The sequence below is a fragment of the Elaeis guineensis genome, chromosome 1 (genome assembly GCF_000442705.2).
Source record: "Elaeis guineensis isolate ETL-2024a chromosome 1, EG11, whole genome shotgun sequence".
In the NCBI taxonomy this organism is placed as follows: Eukaryota; Viridiplantae; Streptophyta; class Magnoliopsida; order Arecales; family Arecaceae; genus Elaeis; species Elaeis guineensis.
The window spans coordinates 172,025,217-172,038,666 of NC_025993.2; the positions used below are offsets into that span (position 1 = coordinate 172,025,217).

Here is a 13,450-nt window from a genome sequence, read left to right on the forward strand (position 1 = left end):
CCATCTTTCTTCAATTTGTTAATTTTGTCCTCTCTTGTATGGTCTAACCTAAGGTGCCACAGATATCTTTGGTTTAGCCTATCTCTTGATCTCTTAGATCCTATAGCATTCATAATTTGCTCATTAACGTTCACCAATGCATCAATATGCAAATGGTAGAGACCGTCAATCATAAAGGCATGTGTAACAATTATATTTGCAAAATAAATTGAGCACTGATCCTTATTAAAATTGAATATATAATCATCCTGTGCTAGCATAGATACAAAAATCAAATTTCTGCTAGTTATAGGTACATAAAAATAGTCTCTTAGAACTAATTAAATTCTGACGGTAATCGCAAAGGATAGGTGCCTACGGTCACAGCGGCAACTCTTGCCCCATTGTCGACACTAAGAGTGACTTCATCTTCCCTCAGTCCTCTAGTTTTCTTTAGATCCTGCATTGAAGTGCACAAATGTACATTAAAACCAGAATCTAAAATTCAACTGGAAGAAGAGAAAACCGTAAGGTTAGTTTCTATAATGAGCGAGTCAGACATACTCTCAGAAGGTATATCCTTCTCTTTGTTCTTCAGGCTTGCCAGAATAAAGCCTCTTGAACTCTTCAAGGTCCTTTCAACTGTCACCAACATGTTAATTAATTCGGATAGGGTGTTATCAATCTTATTTATATGATAGCTTACAATAAACTGTCCATATAAATCAGGAAGAGATTGTAGGATCAAATTTACCACAATTTTTTGTCCATGTTTATTTTGAGCTTCTGAAGTTTCTTAATGTCCTTGATCATTATCAAACAATGATCGCGAACCGACTGCCCATCACGCATCTTCGCTCTGAAGAGTCTCTTGGAGACTTCAAAGCGAGCTGTGTGACTCTGATCATCATATGACTCTTGCAGGTGAGTCAGCATATCCTTGACAGTCTTGATATCTTCGTGCTGATGCTGAAGATCGTTAGACATAGATGCCAAGATGTAGCACCTAACCTAATTATCATCATCCATCTACTTCTCAAGTGCAGCTCGTTGATCAGGAGATGGACGAGTCAGCAACATAGGGATTTCTTGGTCAAGAACATGGGTCAATTTCTCAAAACTGAGAACTATTCTCAAGTTCTTGAGTCAGTCCTTATAATTGGTTTCAGTCAACCTGCTGGTCTTTAGGATATGAGCTAATGGGTTGGAAGATAACATGACTAACTGCAGACAGTAAAATTTTCTAATGAGATGTTTATACTTGTTTTTGATTTGTTTTAGGGACTTTAAAAATAAATACTATCACTATTTTCTCGAGTCTCCTATACTCGGATGGAGAAATGAAAATCCGTATGCGACTACGGTTTCAAGTGAGTACTGCGCTTCTACTAATCTACGCGCACCTCACCTAACAGTTATTGGTAACATGCAGATCAATGAGTGAACAACACTTTGTCCATTGCTTCACTAAGCAAGATGCGGCAATATCAGTCTCTAAGTCGTGGCCTCATCTAACAGTTGTAGGCATATTTCTTAGTTAAGTCAGACTCACCATTGATCAGCGGATGTAATGCCGTCATTGAGTCCGTCACTTAATAGTTATTGGACCCAACCCCATCTCTATCTCGGAGCATCTAATGCTAATAGAGTGGTTGCACCTTCTCGATGCAATCGAGCCACTGTAATCAGCCGAAAACGATCAACGCCAGGAAGATGCCTGCATCTCTACAACGATGGAAGACCGCTAGATTTAATATATGCAAGAAGATTTATTTAGGTCTCTTTTAACCATTTACATTTCATGCAAATCTTTAATTGATTAGGGCATTGGTTCAGCTCAAATCATCAGGCACCCAAATCAAAACTGATCACAGTTGGCGAGATAAACAAGAGATTGATGGGAAACTCTCCACTGCTGGTGGCAACGGTCCTAATTAAATAACCATCGCTCAATGTGCTCATCTTAGACACCAACTGGTGCTGACCAATTTTAATTGGGTTAACCTAAGTGATCGAGGCTTGAGCTACTGAGCCAAGATCAGATTATGGGTCAAAAATTTTTAACACATGCAACTTAATCAATTTGATCCTGCAACTATTATTTGATCTTGAGCTGACTTGACCTAATCACAATCAACTCCTTGATTCAACTAGATCGATTGCTCATCTCGATTGAGCCCAACATGTGCCAATCAAAAATTCTAGGACTCTAATCAAATTAGAGATCCAAATTGGTCTACCCATGAACCCAAATCGCAGAAATTTCAAATCTTGACATAAAATTCAGATCTAAATTCAAATCTGAAACAAATTTTAGATCCGAACGAAACGACTTAAAACTTTTTTACATCTGAATCTAATTTCAGACCTGCAAGAAAAAAAATTTATTTTAGATCTGAAACAATCACACAATCATATCATGTATCATGCAAAAATTTTAGATCTAATAATTTATAATGTTCAACATCGTTTTAGGCCAATCATTTAGCATAATTGAGTTATGCCAGGGCAACTTTATTCCAGAACGATGTTGAAATATTTAATTTCAGATCTGATTTCTGCAAATCAGATTTCAAATAGCATGCATTCATGTTCATATCAAAATTGTGGCTCTGGGACCACTGTTGGATTAGGTGGTTTCATGCATGTAGTTTCAAAACAATTTTGAATTACGTAGCGGTAGTAAATGTAGATTAAAACATTTTTAATCTAAATATGTATCAGAACAAATTTGCTAAACCTCCTACAAATAGATCTATGATATAAACATAATCATGCATCTGGAATCTAATTTAAAATCTAATCTATCAAGAAGAGATCTGATCTCCATACCTTTGCACGGGTCGATCTACACCACAGTCGATGATTGTGGATGCCTGTATTTCTCGAGCCGCACACGCGTCTGGCTTCTACAGGTATCTACACGAAATTTTGATTTGATCAGAGGCTTCTTGATCTCTTCGGGATACTAGCTTCCTTGCAGAAATCACTTTCTGATGGTTGATTGAAGATCTTCTTTTCTTCTCTCAGATCCTCTCAAAGAAGAAGTATTGGAGGAGGAAGAACAAAAAAAGGAGAAATCCTTTCTTTTTTTTTTTCTCTTCCTAAAACCCTACACACCAAGATGATAGATGACGCCTAAAGGAAAAAACCCACGTCCCTCTCTTTTTTTTTTCTATGGTGAAATTTGATTTCTCCACATGCTCATGCCCCAAAAATCTCTCCTCTTAAAATGGCATCCAAAGATAAGGTCAAACCTTATCTAATAAGGATTCAAGTTCCAGTAGAACTTGATCCTTATCACCTTTGGCGTTGAGAAGAGGGTGTGGAGAAGGGTGGGCGCAAGTTTTCTCATGCAAAAACCAAGTTTGCATGAAGAAGTATTGGCATGGAATAAGATGGGCGTGCGGCATGAGGGGGGGCACTAGGGAGAGAGAGTCTCAGTTGATTAGGACTCTCATTTTAGGTGGTTAATTAATCCTAACCAATTTAGGATTTGGTTGCACCCAAGAAAAAAAATTCTAGTCTAACTAGGAATCCAATCAGACCCTAATCCAATTAGGAAATTAGTTGAATCAAGCCCGAATCAAGCCCAAATCAAATAAGAAATTGGTCTCCTTTGTAATCGGGTTATCTCATAATTTAATTAGGCTTGATCTAATCAATTCCATATCAAGTCAAATCAAATTCAATTCAATTAGACTTGATCTAAATCTCATTGCTCAATCAGATTGAGCCAATTAGCAATCCAATTACTAATTAATCCTCCTACAACTCACTAACTCTTAGTGAATTATTTTATTCTAACTTTTGCATTGGATCAATCATCAATCATATTGATGATTAGATCCAATAGCGATTCATAATCGTTAATCAATCATCTGACCAGTCAAATACCTCTATTGTGTGTGACCTCATAGGTTCTATTCTATTTGATAGTGAGATATATCGTGATCCCTATCACAATATCATCAAAACTCCTTTCAGTGGGTTGGAACAATTTTAATTTTGTCCATCAAGGATCATCGATCATCAAGATAACGCTCGATGAATCTCATAATCCATCAGTGACATCTAGTACTATGTAATGGCAATCCAGCAGAATGGAAGTATTGAACTTCTAGGTGTAGTTACTGTGTGATTTAGTCTTTTTATCATGAGTCCCAACTAGACGAAGGTCATGAAAAATTCGTTAAACCCCAACATCAGTCATATGCAAGATTGGCTCGACTCAACTTCATTTGTGAATTTCTGTAGAAATTCTTTTTCAGTATTCATGCTTGCTTTGGTCAAAGACTTTCTGAACTCAGTCTCGCGAATCGCATAGGACTACTCCTTTTCTGCTAAGGTCGATAGATTCCATCTAGGTGCATCCTATTCCTATCAGTGAACCTAAATCCACTATAGTTAATATACACTGCAAGGATCCAAGTGGCTAAGGGTTCAAGTTTATGTGCAGTCAAACTACAGTAGCCTCACTGCGAATAGTCGAGGCACTGTAAGTCAAAGGACCATGCACATCACTGCAGCATCGAGCAAACCATTGACGAGTGAGGAGACATCCAAGTGGTTTCTCGTGTTGGTCATACTCAATCAAATTGTTCTCTAACAATCATCTGCACTCTTGCCCCAGTGTTTTCACATTACAGACTCGAAACTCATCTGTCTGGAAGGAAAGTGGTTCGTGCACCGATCTAACTGAATCGATCACCGTCCTGCATGATGATCCCTCGATCGGGAGCTTTTAGGAATTAACCATTAATAATACATTCCCCAAATTTTCAACACTTTGAGAATATTTGTTGTCATTTGTTAATTCTTTGGACGAATCATGGACACATAAAAACATGATTGGAATAAAAATTATCTTTTTATTAATAAATAAAATTTTTGCAGGTACAAATTGTGTTCTGGAATTTACAATATGTGTCAGCCAACAATTGGCTTCTAGGGCACACATCTAATAATTATCAACAGGCATGGTGGTCACATGTTTGTTATAGTGTTGAAAGGTTTTGGTGAAAATAGCAATATAGTCATTTCTAGTTCTTAATTTTACTAACATCACAAAGAAGATTGTTCCATGTTTATCCTGACCCCTGTAAAATTTTAGAAATAACCGTTCTGTCTCTAGGCAGTCACTTGTTTTTTATAGTGCTGAAAGGTTTTGGTGCAAATAGCAGTATAGTCATTTCTTGTTCTTAATTTATTAACATCCCAATGGAGATTGTTCCATGTTTATCCTGACACCTGTAAAATTTTAGAAATAACTATTGTCTCTAGAAAGTTCATCAAAAATGTTCAGACATACTGATGTTGTTCTTTGGAAAGTTGGCAAATTCTCTATTTAACCCACCTTACCTCAGGGAATTTCATGTTGTTTTAATTTAGTTCTTTGATTTGTATGGGAGAGCAGTAAAAATATGATGGATTAGTCTATGGACTGGAGCTTTGAAGATAAAAGAGGCACTATGCATTTCCTTATTTATTTGTTGCCTGTGATATAGTGACCCTTAAATTTATCTTGGAAGAAGTTAATGCATCAAGATTTTTTGCGAGTAATAACCCAAATTGCGAAGAAACAGTCTGCTAGTCTTTTGGTGGATCTTGCAAACTTGAACTGCACAATGAATAATGAGTTGCACTGTCAAATTCAGTTTCTTCTGACTTAATAGTTAGTCTGTTGGGTTTCTTGTGTTTATAGTTTGCTGATTTCTGCCCTTTGCATATCAAGTGTTTTTGCTATCAGGTCACAGCAATAGCAGCTGTAACTGAGGGAACAGCCATAATTGTTTCCCGTATTTTTGTTCGTAAGTGTCTTAATACTCTTATGTTCATTATGCAGGTTGCATTATACACAGAATTATATGTAAGTGGAGCTCAGATTCTGATCTTGGGAGAGTAAATCATCTAATTTCTGCTATCTGTTGATGGTCAAATTTATGAACCTATCTGCAAATTTACCATATCATTCTTATTCCATGAATGCAGTCATATTGCGTGGAATTTATTATATTGGAAGGTGATAATCTCACAAGGATCTTTCCTGGTGCTGCTTTTGATTTGGCTGGGCTGCATGTTGATTCTTTGCACTTTTTTGGAATATTGACTGCTTTGCTTGTTTTACCAACTGTTTGGCTGCGAGATCTTAGAGTCATCTCTTACCTTTCAGGTCCGACTTATCATGTGACATGGACATGTACTGTTTATTTATTCTGTATTGTAGTATCTTATAAATTTTTCACAAGTAATTTTTTCTGCAGCTGGTGGTGTGCTTACCACTATGCTGATTTTCCTCTCTGTTCTCCTTATTGGTACCACGGATGGAATTGGGTTCCATCAGACTGGTAATGCAGTGAAGTGGAGCGGTCTTCCTTTTGCCATTGGTGTATATGGTTTTTGTTTCTCCGGACATGCAGTCTTTCCCAATATTTACCAATCAATGTCTGATCGCACAAAATTCAACAAGGCATTTTTGATTAGGTATGGCATCATAAAATTCCAGAATGAGGACATTAAGTTGTTGAGGCTATGTAGTTATGTGTGCCTTGTTCATTTCCTGAAAAATTCTTTCTTTTCTTTCCTACTGTGAAACAGTTTCACTCTGTGTACAGCAATCTATGGCTCTTTTGCCACCATTGGATATCTCATGTTTGGTGAAAGTACTCTCTCTCAGATAACATTGAATTTGCCAATGCATTCCTTTTTCGCAAAAGTTGCCTTGTGGACAACGGTAAATGTCTGGTTAATTATTGTAAATTCATCTTGTTATTATTTTTTCTTTATACAACTTTATTATCCTAAAAATCTAATTCTATCTTCGTTGTCAGGTGGTTAATCCTTTCACGAAGTATCCTTTCTGGCTTCAAAAGTTTGAACATAAAGAATCTACTCTTTGTTCCTTCTTCGGGGTCTGTGCACGTGTTGCAAACATACATGCGTTGTGTTTGGTTGCCTCTGTATTATGCTATTATCTATACTGCTATTTTATCCTTAGCTATGAACATATATGCGCTATTGCTAAATCCAATAGCCAGGAGTTTAGAGGAGCTGCTTCCTATGGGACCCGCAAATGAAGTTTGGTGCTCCATGTTACTGAGAACCACTCTTGTCATTTCAACAGTATGCATTGCCTTCCTTCTGCCCTTCTTTGGTATGTATTTCAGTTGGTGTTTGAACAAAGATCTGATTTCTACTCATACCTGTATAGTCTGTAAGAATATAAAGGCTATATTGCTTGGGCAGTTATTTGTTCGAGTTTGGATAATTTTTGTGTTATTTATAAGTGAAATATGAAAACCGAGATAAGGTATTAAGCCATATGTGTATGGTTAAAACGAGATCACTCTATGTACAGGATAACACATGTTCGGGTGTCCATTTGCAACTAATATAAATAAGAGTACATATGATAGCACAGTTAACAAGTAGCAAAGATAGAGAAGCAATACATTATTATAAGCCTTTTTCTATAGATCTGTTCCCTCAATCAACACAGATCTTACCCTAAGAGTTTACTTTTTTTTGACCATAAAGTATATATTTTTATTTGCTTACTGGGAAGCAAATACAAATGGAAGAGGGTTATAGTAATAAAGTTATATGCATAGACAAGAAGAAGCAGACATGCTAAATTTGCAGAGTGAAATGAGATGATACTCTATATTTACAGTAAGGATCTTGAGAAGATCAGGTTTTGCAAGGACAAATCTTGTGCCCTGAGCTATGTAAGAATTTTGTGTGGATCTCTAGGTAGCAAGGACAAAGGCCGCTGATGTAGATGTTGGTTAGGTACATTATGCAATGTGCATAGTAGAAGAATAATCATGTTCTCCCTAGGACTTGAATTGCTTGGGCTATGATAGTAATAGACATCAGGAGCAGCTATTTGACTGCAATATTCCTTAGGACATGAACCTCACACAACCTACGAGTAGAAACCAAATTACTGGTGCAGGTACTATGCCATGTTTTAGACCTTGGTAGACCACAATTTCTTTCTTACTCAAAGATAAAGAGATACATATGAACACCATATTCAACATGTCTGTGCTGCAAGATACATGCAATACATTAGTTTCTTATGCTTCCCTTTGTAAATTATTATCACCTCTGGGGATTCTTTTTTTGTTTTATGCTTGTGATTATTAAGACATTTGATAATATAAAGGCTTGTGGATTCATTTTGCTTTTGTGCTTGTTATTATTAAAATATTTGATTATAAAAAGGCTTTGTGTGTGTTACGGTGGTTACCATGAGCACTTCGGATTGGAACTACATCGCAATGCATTTCAGGTCCTCTGGTCGGCAACACGACCTCTGACTGCCGTATGAGCCGAGGAATCAGTCTCCCTGCTGAGGTGGGGCGTCCGACCTGTGCATGAGCTATCTCAGCCGACCTATCCCTTCTTCGTATATGAACAGCTGTCCATCCCAAACAAATAAGATCTGACGTAACGGTCTTTCTTGATCTCACGGGAGCGATTGAGGGCTGAATTATCTCGTCCATTATGGCAATTTCAACGGTTCGCCAATCTCGGGATCGTGCGATCTCATAGCTAACAATCAAGCTGTTTACCATCTTTCTATATAAATAATTAGAGCTCCGAGGATCCAGGTGATTCAAATCAAATCTCTCTCAGAGAATCCGTTGCTGCTTCTTTGTTCTCTGCTTTTCTGACTTAAGCGTCGGAGGGTCCTCGTCGGAGCCACAACCTCCGGTTTGGGACTTGTTTTGCAAGTCACTCCAGCACCGGCATCCTTGCACGAGGATTAGGCATCCGTCTTTTGACCTCAACCATCTATCTTCCGATCTCGACTGATTTAAGCAGCAACAAATAGAGGAAGGGTTTGCATTCATATTCATGGCTCCAAGACGGACATGTTTTCGGCTTTCTAATGCTGCCGCCTCATGACAGGCGGTCAGCCAAGCCGACAATCAAGTTCAACCTTTGGCACCAGAGGTCCCTCCATCGGTTCAATCGGTCCTCCCAGCGTGAGTCACAGCTGACCAATTTGGTCAGCTTACCTAGCAAGTTTAACATCTGATGACTGCAATTCAAGTGGTCCAGACCTTTATCGCGTCCTTTCAAGCGGCGCCATAGCCTCAGGCTGTCCCTGTACCCCCTACAGTGGTGCATCATATAGTTCCTTCGGCGGTGCTGTTTGTGCCTTCCGCAGTGGCGCCTCCGCAGAATCCTGCTTCGATTGTGGCTCCGCAACCACCATCCCAATCGGAGCCGCAAGACGCCTCGAAGTCCAAAGAGGAGGTTGACTCATCAAAGTCATCCTAGGGCCCAGCAATCGGTCCGATGGCGATCTTCGAGCCCCCAATTGGGCCATGACTCAACCTCTGGACATCGATCTCCACTGCTCTCCGAGGTTGGTACCATTTGTGAAGATTTTGAAAGGCGATTCCAGGAGTTCGACCAGCGATTGGGCCAGAAAATAGAAAGAGCCCTCAATAATAATGGCTCCTAGGCATTGCCCTACGAAGGATATAACAGCCAGCCACCTTTTGTCCCGAGGATTGTGCAGGAGCGGCTCCCTCTGCGCTTCAAGCTGCCCCAGCTGGAGGTCTACGACGGGACTACCGACCCCATCGATCATGTGGAGACCTTCAAGACAGCAATGCTCCTTCAAGGAGTATTGGATGCGATCTTCTGTCGAGCATTTCCTCCAACCCTTAAAGGGGCCGCTCGGCAGTGGTACTCGAGTTTGAGGCCGGCATCTATCCCTTTGAAGATTTGTGCTGGTCTTTCATTGGCCATTTCACCAACAGTCGACGACACCAGAAGCAGTTTGACTACCTCCACACCATCAAACAAAAGGAGGATTAGTCGATTCGCTCTTTTATGAACAGATTCAACTTGGTGACTCTGGAGGTCCAAAGCTTGGATCAGTCGACCGCGATGGCCGCAATGATGAGCGATCTGTTGAAGTACGACTTAAAAAAGTTGTTAATAAAGACTTATCCTCGAAATTTTTTGGATATGTTTGCCCGTGCGGAGAAATATGCCCGCATGGAAGAAGCCTTCGTCGATGATTCTCCTATCGATTCAACCACGGTGGGATCCAGCAAAGAGCGTCATCCGAGATGAATAAAGAAAAGCCGCCTGCGCTTCCGTTCTCCGCCTTCGAGGCAGAATAATGGGAGTCGAGGTTGTCGATCTCGGAGTCCCCCGAGAAGGGCCCGACGACTATCATTGCCTGGATAGTACGACAGCTACACGTCCCTGACTGTCCCTCGGAGCGAGGTGTTTTTGCAAGTGGGGCCTGAGTTATCTGTGCCTCAGTTGATGAGAATGAGCGCGGAACATCGTCGTGATCCGACAAAATATTGCTTTTATTATCGTGATCGTGGCCACGATATTGAAGACTGCCACCAACTTCGCGATGAGATCGAGAGGCTCGTTAGGTAGGGGTGGTTGAATCATTTTGTCCGGAGAGCAATCCCTCAACGTCAAGCTCCAAGAGTTCAGCAGCCACCCCCTATGCCTCAGCAGCCTCTTCCTCTACCTCAGTCGCAGCAAGCGCCAGCGCGACAGGAGCGGCATCAGGTCGGAGAATAGGTGGCGGAAGAAGAGCGACCCATCCATGGAGAAATCTACATGATTACTGGGGGGTCGTTTGGGATTCCCTATAGGCCTGGTTTGGCCTGATTGACGGATGTCCCCAACCAGTCGAGGAGAATCCGAGCCGACTGGTGAAACCCGCCTCACGTCTATATGAGGTAACCAAATGCCGACTAATTTATCTTTTGCAAGAAAATGCAGACTGCTGCAAACGTGCTCGACATCAATGCTGAAGTGATATCCCATCATCTAAAGGCGTACCCAATTTATCTGTCGAAAAAGCATAAAAGGCGGCGTTTTGCCCCAGAGTGTCAGGAGGCTATCATGGGCTAAGGCATCTTGGCGGGACTTCAATTTAAATTCGGCAAACTTCTGCATGTATTACCACTAATGTAATAACATTTTTTATGGAAATAAAATTTACAGGGCCATCAATTTGTGATGAGCGCCCGAGTCTCCCAAGAATTCTCTTGCTTGAGATCCTGAACCATGACGACGGTCAACTAGCGTGAGGGATAATTAATCAGATCTTCAGAAAGTCACCGAGAGTACATGCCACAGGCACAAGCTCATCACCAGCATAACAATGCCTCTCATGCGAAGACAAAAAGTGCTAGGTGCCGTAGGCACAAGATCACCGCAGGCACACAAAGTCACTCATGAGGGATAACTAATTAGACCCTCAGAAGGCCGTCGAGAGTGCATGTCACAGGCACGAGCTTGTCGTCGGCACAACAATGCCTCTCATGCGAAGACGAGCAGTGCTAGATGCCGTAGGCACAAGATCGCCACAGGCACACAAAGCCACTCGTGAAGGATAATTAATTAGACCCTCAGATGACCGTCGAGAGTGCATGGCACAGGCATAAGCTCGTCGCCAGCACAATAATGCCTCATGCGAAAACGAGAAGTGCTAGATGCCGCAGGCACAAGATCGCCGCAGGCACACAAAGCCACTTATGAGGGATAACTAATCAGACTCTCAAAAGGCCATCGAGAGTGCATGCTATATGCATAAGCTCGCCACTGGCACAAAATACCTCTCGCGTGAAGATGAAAAGTGCTAGATACCGTAGGCACAAGATCGCCGCAGGCACAATGCCATTTGTGAGGGCTAATTTATCAGACCCTCAAGAAGAACTTGATGACTCCGAGGTGAGACTAACTTACAAGACCCCAGCAAAGCCCAAGTCGCTCGAGAAGACAAGTGCTAGATGCCGCAGGCATGAGATCGTCGTAGGCACACAACGCCACTCGTAAAAAACAACCGATCGGATGCTAGAGGAAGAATAAAAAAGACAGACAATACCTGGCCAGAGGCATTATCTCAACAACATTCCTTCTGCCTGAAGCGTTGCCTCAGACCCAGGAATAGGAGGGTAGTATTGAGATAGTTACCATGATTCCTCAGTTACGCTAAAGCTGAGCTACCTAGATCTCTACTTGTGCTGAGCTAAGCTGTGAGCATCTCCTTATGCCAATTTAAGCATTTGTCTGTGCTATTCTCAACGAGTCGAGCAAGATTTAATCTAAGCATTTGTCTGTGCTGTTCTCAACGAGTTGGGCAAAATTCAATCCAAGCATTTGTCTGTGCTGTTCTCAACAAGCCGAGCAAGATTCACACAAATTCACAGATTCAAATTCAAAAACGAAAGCAAAAGCAATTCATTTTATTAAAATCTTTACAAAGAAAAATTTTTTACAAAGAAAAAGCTGATACATGCTTCACAGAGAGGACAATCGCTCCGGACAGTGTCTTGCGAACAAGAGAAGAAAATGAGGAAGGAAAGAGGAAGATGGGAGAAGATGGAGAGGAAAATAAAAAAAGAGGACAAGGAGGGACGTTCCGCTGCAATCAACGGAACATCAAATCGATCAGATGAGCTGGTTCGATTTTCGTCCATCAGGGACCTCACCTCCTCACCATCCAAGTGAGCTGATTCAATCTTCATCCATCGAGGCCTCCACCTCTTCATCAGTGCCGCCAGCTTGTATGCCGTGGAGTTCTAAATATGGCATTATCTCCTGCAAACGGATCTTGCAATCATTAAGACCCTGGATAAAGGTGGTGGCGGCAACATCGAGCATCTCCCTTCGGAATGTCGTAGAATTTCGAAACTCTGCAATGCAGTGCTCCTGGACTACAAGCGGAATATGCTCCGACAAAGGAAGCGGCAACAGCGACACCGGCATCGTCCTTGGAGCGGCAACTCTAGAAGCGGTGGGAGCCCCATAGGAAGAGGATGTGCCAGCCCGCCTATATTTCTCCCTTTCGCGAGCTAAGTACCTCCGACAAGCATCTCTTGCAAAGGTATTTCGTTCTTACTCATTGCTTGATTTGCTCCAAGAATGGTAGGTTCAAAGGCGAAGACATTGCAGCAGTCGAAGAAAAGGACTTCTTGCCACAGGAGAAGTGGAGATTTCTCTGCTCTTTGGTTCTCTATTTATAGGCATTAGCAACCACATCAATCGCCAATCGATGCTTCCCAGAAGTTAATGGCCAAGCAGTTAATAATGTGCTTTCTTCGAAGTGGGAATAAATCTCTGCGATGCTTCGCAAAATAGAATGGACCTGCATGGTGCATTTTCTCAAGCCTCGTGCCGTTTCCCAAGAGCGACCTTATCAGAAGTTATCAACCGTCATTCTCCGTAATCTTTCACATTTAAAGAAGCAAAATGAGGTTATCGTTCAAAATTAAATCCCCCTAGATCGGCATAAGTAAGTCCACTAGTCGAGGTATGGCAAAAAGGTTCTTTTCATTTTATTCCTTTGAAATTTTCTTACAAATGATCCCAAAGGGATCCAAAAAAAATAAAAATATACAAAAATTATGAGGCGGTGCCGGGATCTGAGGTGCAAGCCACTGAAACATCCACTGCAGTAGGATCCCAAATT

General features: G+C 41.2%; 1 protein-coding gene across 3 annotated transcripts in view; it reads left to right on the plus strand.

Annotated features, from left to right (window-relative positions):
- The window catches only part of LOC105039590 (amino acid transporter AVT1A), a 56,705-nt gene that overhangs the window by 18,967 nt on the left and 24,288 nt on the right, over positions 1-13,450 (plus strand). For all 3 annotated transcript variants that reach the window (XM_010915785.4, XM_010915784.4, XM_073248524.1), the window contains exons 4-9: positions 5,825-5,848; positions 5,971-6,151; positions 6,243-6,462; positions 6,577-6,712; positions 6,810-6,829; positions 6,987-7,132. In XM_010915785.4, the coding sequence (XP_010914087.1) occupies positions 5,825-5,848; positions 5,971-6,151; positions 6,243-6,462; positions 6,577-6,712; positions 6,810-6,829; positions 6,987-7,132 (727 nt within the window). The remainder of the gene's footprint in view (positions 1-5,824; positions 5,849-5,970; positions 6,152-6,242; positions 6,463-6,576; positions 6,713-6,809; positions 6,830-6,986; positions 7,133-13,450) is intronic.